The sequence below is a fragment of the Triticum dicoccoides genome, chromosome 5B (genome assembly GCF_002162155.2).
Source record: "Triticum dicoccoides isolate Atlit2015 ecotype Zavitan chromosome 5B, WEW_v2.0, whole genome shotgun sequence".
Lineage (NCBI taxonomy): Eukaryota > Viridiplantae > Streptophyta > Magnoliopsida > Poales > Poaceae > Triticum > Triticum dicoccoides.
In genome coordinates this window covers 634,251,731-634,261,281 of record NC_041389.1, presented here as the reverse complement: position 1 = coordinate 634,261,281, position 9,551 = coordinate 634,251,731, and the positions used below count along the sequence as shown (strand labels likewise).

General features: G+C 48.9%; 1 protein-coding gene across 1 annotated transcript in view; it reads left to right on the top strand.

The window, feature by feature from the left end:
* Positions 1 to 9,401: 9,401 nt before the first annotated feature.
* LOC119312213 (tryptophan synthase alpha chain-like) overlaps positions 9,402 to 9,551 on the top strand; it is a 3,324-nt gene continuing 3,174 nt past the window's right edge. The window contains exon 1 of the mRNA XM_037587947.1: positions 9,402 to 9,551. This exon is cut by the window's right edge and continues 1 nt beyond it. Within this exon, the coding sequence (XP_037443844.1) occupies positions 9,498 to 9,551 (54 nt within the window). The 5' untranslated portion in view covers positions 9,402 to 9,497.

Below are 9,551 nucleotides of genomic sequence, written 5' to 3'. Positions count from 1 at the left end.
CGTACCATCTGCGCAACGCATCGGACAACCGACTCGAGCCGAACCCACGGAACGCAGCACGCCTACGAAGATTCTACGCCTAGCGCCGGACTACGTGTTCGTCTTCTTCCTCTATCCCCTATTTTATTTTATTTTTTTCACATTCAGCTGTCTGGCATTTCTCTCCTTCTCCCTCCCCTTTTTCTTCTCCCAAGCCCTTAGGGGCTTGCCTGCGCATTGTTCGCACATACTTGACGCGCCACTAGCGCTCATCCTACCTGGGGGCTTCTTTATCAGAAGTTTATCTAAATGGGCCTCATGCCCAAAACATGTGTGATACTTCCGCATGAACCTCTTTATACACCATTATATGCATCGATATGACTTACGTTTTGGCCAAGATGGGTTGCCTGACTCCTGTCCTTACCCCTACGTTCCCGTTCGTTTGGCTAGGTGGTAAAGGGAGCACCTCTGCGATTGTTACCGCCGGGTCAGCCGGATGTGTACCTCAGACTGGGTGAAGCCGAAAGCTAGCGTTCTTAAGGGAATATTCGGTCGGTGAATTAAAAGATGATTTTTCTTGTTTATTTATCTGCCCCCAGATGCTTTTCTGCTCTTTTCAGCAGTCCGGACATGCACTTTAGGGCATGCCTCCCAGGGAAAGGAACCCCTAACGGAACTATTCTCCCTGGAAGATGTTTCTTACTAACCATGTAATATAACATAACTAGTTGGGCACTTGTCTACTAAAGCAATTATGACCCCTACGTCTTGTCTCCATGCATGCCCTGATTCTTACATAATCGAGAGGGTATTAGGACACACTCCGGACTATAGGGTCCGGAGGTCGAAGCGAAAAGGTCCGCAATGACAAACGATCTACAATCCGGCTAGAAGGCATTTTTTATGTCATTTTTCAATTACAGAGTCAATCCGACTCGGTATACTCTTCTTCAATACCATCCAACAGGCGGTCTAATTTACAGTCCTGTTGGGAATACTTTGCAGCCAGTTCTACCTGGCCATATACTAAGCTGACAGGGATCTCCTTTCCGTCAGGACCCATAGGGCCGACCTCAGCCATGTGGTTTGGGTCAGCCTTCGAATACCGAGTCTACACCATGGCCCAGGCCTCCCTAGCACCTTGGCGGCAGGCCGATATCTTCCACAACCGGAAGCGCTGCCGCACTCCCTCCAGCTTCTTTGCAAGCTCCCCAAGGCCTTCGGGCGCGGAAAGGGATGGCCACATAGCTTGGATGACACCCCGCATTGCCTGCCGAACTCATTCGTGTAGTTGCAACAACTCGGGAAGAAGGTCCCCCGTCGAACCGGGCATTTCCTCCGCAGGACGACCCGTCAGCAGACCTACAGACATAGCTCTGTCAATCGACTTCTTCGCCGATTTTTTTTTCGAGAATTCGCTCAAGCACTTACTAAAAATGCCGCATCGAAGTCGCTGATTCTCCTTTACGGAAGCAGACAGCTGGATACGAACATCCTTTAGTTCCTCACCTAGCTGGGTATTGGCGTCTTGAAGTTTATTCTTCTCTTGCCTCACCCTTGTCAGCATGCTCTCGCCAGCCTTTAGCTGGCGTAGGAGTTGTTGCTTGTCCGGATTTACTCCGGCTTCATCTGCATTGTTATTGTCAGCATTGCACACATGCCGCACTTCGCAATGGAATTATCTTTGGGAGCATACATTACCTAAGGGGGTCTCCTTTTCAATTGCTGAAGCGGCCAGTGCGGCCTCGAGTTGGGCCTTGCACTCCGCCAACTCCTGAGACAGTTGCGTGTTCTTCTCTGTAAGACCCCGCATAACACATGATCCTTAAAACAATTATCTTAACTATTTCAAGTCTCGGGGGCTACTAACATATATAACTATCAGATTTACTCACCCGTATGTCTTTTACATACTGCTCTGTGGCCCTGGCTAGACCATTTCGAGCGGCACGGAGGTACGGATCTCCTGTATTAAAGGCGTTTAACGCCTCCGGAGAAAAACATGCGTCCTGAAGAACAGTCCGGCGATGCCGGTGGTTCATGGCACTCTCCACCTCTGAATTGGTGGCAGATAGCCCGTCTGCATCCTCTGTCGGAGGAACGCCCGACGCGTGTCCCGTGTCCGCCTCCGCTTCCAGACCCGACCTTGAAGTTTGGCCGGTGGATATAGTCCGGCGGGCTCTCTTCTTCCTAAGAAGAACATGGGCGTTAGAATCACTTGAGGGCATAGACCCTAGGCGTGAAATTCGCATGTCGTACCGTTGCACCGGAGTCTCGATCTGGTCCGCACTTCTTTTTTGCCCGCCTGGCTTTAGCGGCCCTTGTTGGCTGCCCGCCGCGGGCCCGGCACTCCGCCTCAAGGATTTCCCCTGCAAAATGAAACACTATTGGTCTACAACATTCAAAATAAGGCATGGATGGATCTCCTTCGAGGTACCAGGACTTCGGTCTCGGCTAACCTTTGAGGCTGGAAGTAATTCGGGATAGTCGGCCGTAATGGCCACTAAGGTGTTGTCCTTACTCAATTGGTGAAACACCCCATCAATTAACTCCACACATAAGTCCGGATCCTCTTGGGAATCCGGATCGAGGGACCGTTCTGGGTCCTCGGGCTGTGGGGGAGAGCTGTTGATCTCCTTCACCGTCTGGCGTAACTCCTGCGTTAATATCACCAGACTGAATACTCAATCATGGGAATTTCGAAAGCGGGTAGATAAGTAAAATTGTTCTCTTACCCAACTTGGAGGATTGTACATGGAGAATCCGCCCTCCGGGTTCACACGGAGGAATTCCTCTTCTTCTCCCTTGTACAAAGCGGATAGAATTCTCGTTAAGGTGGCGGCCGAATCTGGCCCCTTACGACCGCACCGGGTGGCGTCGTCCTCCCCGTTGAAATCCCACATGGGGTGGCCTCTGTATTGAAGTGGCTGCACCCCCCGCGTAATGCATATGGCCATGACCTTGATCATGGTCAGTCTGGAATGAGCCAACAACCTTATCCGGCTCATCAGGTAAAGGACGTCCCTGTCAGTTTCCCTCTGAGAATTCCGCGGGCGCCAGCTCAAGCGCTTCTTCAATGAGCATTATTGAACTCAGGGAGGCCGATCCGTACAGGGTCTGGCAGGGGGACGTCATCTATGTAAAACCACTCCGAGGGCCAGTCCTCGGATGCCCTCTTTGGGGTGCCGGATAGAAATCCGGTCCCAGCAATGCGCCATAGTTCGGCTCCCCCCACTTGATAAATAGACCCCTCCTGAGAACGGGGCACGAGGCAGAACAACCTCTTCCACATCGTGAAATGGGCCTCAACACCCAAAAATAGTTCGCAGAGGGCCACGAAGCCCGCGATGTGCAGAACGGAGGCCTGCGTGAGGTGATGTAGTTGGAGGCCGTAGAACTCCAGCAACCCTCAGAGAAACGGATGAATTGGAAATCCGAGTCCTCTTATTAAGTACGGGACTAGGCATACCCGCTCTCCTCGAGAGGGATGGGGGATGCTCTCTGCTTGCTCTCCGCCGCTATAGGTGGCGATCCCAGCTCGAACTGGGACCATATATACTGGGGGAAGAAGCCCCTTGGATTGAAGCACTACAAGTTCACTATGCGGGACGGAGCATCTCTCCCAATCCCCAGGCTTGGGGCTGGGAGCGTGAGAGGAGGAGCAGCGTCGGCTGTCCATGATGGAATGGATTTTTTGGTCAGAAGTGCTCCGATGAAAGCTTGCGAAGGGGAGATGGTGTGGTTCGGATCTAGATCCCCGTCTCTTTTTATAGACAGCTCATTTGAGTTGCTAGGGGGGAAGTGCAAAAATACCCTGGCTTTTCGCATTCGTTCGACACGTGGAAAATGGCCTTTATTGGGCGTGGAAGCCAAGGAGTGCAACATTTATCAGAAGCCGGACACTATTCTACAAGTATATGAAGCTGGAGAAGAACCCGCCTTGCAATGCCGAAGACAACTTGCGTGTTGGACTCGTCGTCATTGAAGCCTGGTTCGGGGCTACTGAGGGAGTCCTGGATTAGGGGGTGTCCGGATTCCCGGACTATGACCTTTGGCCGGACTCCCGGACTATGAAGATACAAGATTGAAGACTTCGTCCCGTGTCCGGATAGGGACTTTCCTTGGCGTGGAAGGCAAGCTTGGCGATACGATATGAAGATCTCCTCCATTGTAACCGACTCTGTGTAGCCCTAGCCCTCCCTGGTGTCTATATAAACCGGAGAGTTTTAGTCCGTAGGACGAACAACAATCATACCATAGGCTAGCTTCTAGGGTTTAGCCTCTCTGATCTCGTGGTAGATCAACTCTTGTAATACCCATACCATCAATATCAATCAAGCAGGAGTAGGGTTTTACCTCCACCGAGAGGGCCCGAACCTGGGTAAAAACATCGTGTCCCTTGTCTCCTGTTACCATCAGCCTAGACACACAGTTTGGGACGCCCTACCCGAGATCCGCCGGTTTTGACACCGACAACATTCTTTTGGCCATATCACATCACATAGCATACCCAGCAAAAACAAGTTAGATGTCCTCTAATTGTTGTTTGCATGTTTTACGTGGTTGTTATGGGTTTCTAGCAAGAACGTTTCTTATCTACGCAAAAGCCATAATGTGATATGTCAATTGCTATTTACCCTTCATAAGGACCCTTTTCATCGAATCCGATCCGACTAAAGTGGGAGAGACTGGCACCCGCTAGCCACCTTATGCAACAAGTGCATGTCAGTCGGTGGAATGTGTCTCACGTAAGCGTACGTGTAAGGTCGGTCCGAGCCGCTTCATCCCACGATGCCGCCGAATCAAGATAAGACTAGTAACGGCAAGTAAATTGACAAAATCAACGCCCACAACTACTTTGTGTTCTACTCGTGCATAGAAACTACGCATAGACCTAGCTCATGATGCCACTGTTGGGGAACGTAGCAGAAATCAAAAAAATTCTACGCATCACCAAGATCTATCTATGGAGTAATCTAGCAACAAGGGGAAGGAGAGTGCATGTACATAACCTTGTAGATCACTAAGCGAAAGCGTTCAAGTGAACGGGGTTGAAGGAGTCGTACTCGTCGTGATCCAAATCACCGGAGATCCTAGTGCCGAACGGACGACACCTCCGCGTTCAACACACGTGTAGCCCGGTGACGTCTCCCATGCCTTGATCCAGCAAGGGGAGAGGGAGAGGTTGGGGAAGACTCCGTCCAGCAGCAGCACGATGGCGTGGTGGTGGTGGAGGAGCGTGGCAATCCAGCAGGGCTTCGCCAAGCACCGCGGAAGAGGAGGAGGACTTGGGAGAGAGGAAGGGCTGCGCCAGAACTTGGGGTCCGGCTGCCCTCCCACCCCTCCACTATTTATAGGTGGGGGGGAGAGGGGGCCGTCCCCCCTAGATCTCATCTAGGGTTGGGGGCGGCGGCCAAAGGAGGAGGAGTGCCTCCCAAGTCAAGTGGAGGCCCTCCCCTTTAGGGTTTCCCCTCTCCCATGCGCATGGGCCTTGGGGGGGCTGGTTCCCCTGGACCATTAAGGCTAGGGCGCCCCCTTACAGCCCATGCTGCTGTATTGGATGTGGTGGAACATATTCCGGACCTCCGGACACCTCCGGAACCTTCTGGAAGCTTCCTGGTACAATACCGGAAAAACCCGAACTTTTCCCGGAACCCGAACAACAACTTTCCATATATAAATCTTTACCTCCGGACCATTCTGGAACTCCTCGTGACATCCGGGATCTCATCCGGGACTCCGAACAACATTCGGTAACCACATACATCTATTCCCTATAACCCTAGCGTCATCGAACCTTAAGTGTGTAGACCCTACGGGTTCGGGAACCATGCAGACATGACCGAGACGTTCTCCGGTCAATAACCAACAGCGGGATCTGGATACCCATGTTGGCTCCCACATGTTCCACGATGATCTCATCGGATGAACCACAATGTCAAGGACTCAATCAATCCCGTATGCAATTCCCTTTGTCTAGCGGTATAGTACTTGCCCGAGATTCGATCGTCGGTATCCCGATACCTTGTTTAATCTCGTTACCAGCAAGTCTCTTTACTCGTTCCATAACACATCATCCTGTGATCAACCCCTTGGTCACATTGTGCACATTATGATGATGTCCTACCGAGTGGGCCCAGAGATTCCTCTCCGTCACACGGAGTGACAAATCCCAGTCTCGATTCGTGCCAACCCAACAGACACTTTCGGAGATACCCGTAGTGTACCTTTACAGCCACCCAGTTAAGTTGTGACGTTTGGTACACCCAAAGCATTCCTACGGTATCCGGGAGTTGCACAATCTCATGGTCTAAGGAAATGATACTTGACATTAGAAAATCTTTAGCATACGAACTACACGATCTTTGTGCTAGGCTTAGGATTGGGTCTTGTCCATCACATCATTCTCCTAATGATGTGATCCCATTATCAACGACATCCAATGTCCATGGTCAAGAAATCGTAACCATCTATTGATCAACGAGCTAGTCAACTAGAGGCTTACTAGGGACATGGTGTTGTCTATGTATCCACACATGTATTTGAGTTTCCTATCAATACAATTATAGCATGGATAATAAACGATTATCATGAATAAGGAAATATAATAATAACTAATTTGTTATTGCCTCTAGGGCATATTTCCAACAGTAGTGCCCGGTCCCAGGTGAAAGTGACAGAGTTGATTAGTTCAGAAACTTGTTGCAGGGGGTTCAGGGATTTTGGGCAGACCAGCCGTAGCTTGAAGTCATGAGGGATCCAGTTATCATGCCAAATATTGGTATCTTCTCCTGATCCGATGCGCTTCACAAGGCCAAGTTTGAGTGCATCCCGCCCCTCAACTATTGATCGCCATACTTGTGATGGGTTCCTCCCCACTTCTGCTTCGAGGATTGAAGAGGACGGGTAATAAACTGCTCTAAGAATCCGAGCGCTGAGAGAGTCAGGCTGGGTGAGGAGTCGCCAAGCTGGCCGGGCAAGTAGAGCCAAATTGAAGAGCTCGATGTCGCGAAAACCCATACCTCCCATGCATTTCGGTTGTGACATAACCTCCCAAGAGACCCAGGCCGTCTTCCTCTCTCCTTTTTTTGATCCCCACCAAAACTTCATGAGCAATCCATTTATATGTTGGCAAAGGCCCCGTGGCAATTTGAAACAAGCCATAGAGTATGTAGGAATAGCCTGGGCAACTGATTTTATTAGCACCTCCTTGCCACCAGCGGATAGGGCCTTCTCCACCCAACCTTGCACATGTTTCCATATTTGGTCTTTCAGGTATTTGGAGGATCCTTCCTTTGCTCTCCCCACATCAGCTGGAAGACCAAGGTATCTATCAGACAGTTGCTCATTCTGAACCTCCAAGATTTGTCTTACCTCCTGCTTCAAAGAGTCCGTACAACCCTTGCTAAAAAAATATAGAGGATTTGTCCTTGTTGATGCGCTAGCCCGAAGCACCACAATAGCACTGAAGCAAAGAATCCACCCTCGACGCCATCTCAGGTGTAGCATCAAAAAACAATAGGCTATCATCGGCGAAAAGTAAATGATTTACCTCAGGAGCACTCTCCGCCACTTTGATTCCACGTACCTTCTCATTTGGATCATCCGCCTTCAGCAAACACGAGAGACCCTCAGCGGCCAATAAGAAGAGGTATGGTGATATGGGATCGCCTTGTCTGAGTCCCCGGGATGGGCTGAACTCCTCTTGCTTTGCACCATTGAAAACAACAGAGAATGAGACTGAAGTGAAGAGTTTTTTTAGGTGTGAAGAGTTTTTTTTGAGTGCTGAAAACACTAAATTAGCTCAGAATGTTTTCAGGAATACAGATTAAGTCTGACCTATCCAGCAGCCACAAATGACGACCAAAACCGAGAGTGGTGGCCGCCTTTGCAAGTTTATGAGAGTAGAAGGGAAAATCCTATTGGACGCTCGTTGCGTCGACTTGTCGAGGCTTCGCACAGAGAGCTAGCGATAGCGATCAAGATGGGCCGACCCAGTTAGGAGATAGCGCTGGCGCTGCGGCTTCCGGTTTTGGGAACCTTCTGGAGGGTTCCTGAACGGTTTTGGGAACCTTCTAGAAGGTTTTTGAACCGGGTTTTCATTGGTTTTTTCTGTTTGCTTTTTCTTTGTTGTTTTTTTTGTTTTTTTTCTTTTCTTTCTTCGTTTTTCTGTTTCTTTATTTCATCTTTCAATTCCTTTTTCTTCTCTTTTTGTTTTCTTTTTGTTCACATTTCAAATTATGTTTGGGAGTTTCAGAAAATCTTCCCATTTCAAATTCGTGCTTCTAAATTTGTTCTCCATTTCAAAATTTGTTCTCAACATTCAAAAATTGTTCGTGCTTTAAAAAATTGTCCGCGCTTCTAAATTTGTTCTCCATTTCAAAATTCGTTCTCAACATTAAAAAATTGTCCGCGCTTCTAAATTTGTTCTCCATTTCAAAATTTGTTCTCAACATTCAAAAATTGTTCGTGCTTTTAAAAATTGTCCGCGCTTCCAAATTTGTTCTCCATTTCAAAAATTGTTCTCGACATTCAAAAATTGTTCGTGCTTTCAAAAATTGTTCGAGCTTCCAAATTTATTCTCCATTTCAAAATTTGTTCTCAACATTCAAAAATTGTTCGTGCTTTCAAAAATTGTTCGAGCTTCCAAATTTGTTCTCCATTTCAAAATTTGTTCTCAACATTCAAAAATTGTTCGTGCTTTCAAAAATTGTTCGCATCATTTCAGAAACTGTTCACCTTTTAATGTTTTATTCACAAAACCAAAAACATTTTGTTTGAAACAAAGTTCCCATTTCCAAAATTTGTTCACAAATACAAAAGCTTTTAGGTACAAAATATATACACTTTTTGTACATATTCTGTACACTTTTTGTACAGAATATGTTCCTGTGTACAAAGTATGTTCAGAAATGAAAAAAATGGTCGCACTTTTTCAAAATATACACTTTCAGAAAAAATCTACAATTTGTTTTAAGATGTTCACTACAGTGTGTAATTCTAATTGTACGGTTGTGCTAAGTTATTAAAAGTGCGTGTTTGTTTTCTACAAGCAATGCTAGTCAGGTGGAGTGGCTGGGAGCATGCGCTTCGAACATGTAGGTCGCAGGTTCGAGTTCGGGTTTCCATCGCGTCTCCCTTCCCCTTTTTGCTTTCTTTTCTCACCATCGGTACAGCGCGATGGGCCGGCCCAGTCAGGCTACGCCCCTGTGCGTGGCGACGACATTTTGACGCAAAGCGCGTCCTATAGGAGCTCTCGAGTAGAAGTATGAATCTTTTTGTTTTGTTTTGAGGCGGCCACCTTGTGAGCTGCTGGACGGCCTGTGGGGCGGTCGTGCTTGGCCCGGCCTGCTAATCCAAGCGAGGCCCCCACTCGCTCTGCTTTTTCTTCTTCCTCCGGCTTAGTTACGACGCGGCCCGCCGCGCAGCCCAGTCAAAGAAAAAGTCCACGCCACCTCACTGCAGGGCACGCCGTCGCGCGGAGCCAGCCAGGGCGGTCGCCGCCGGCCGCGACCATGGCCGACGGCAAGCGCAGCGTCGCGGAGACCTTCTCCAGACTCCGGGAGCGC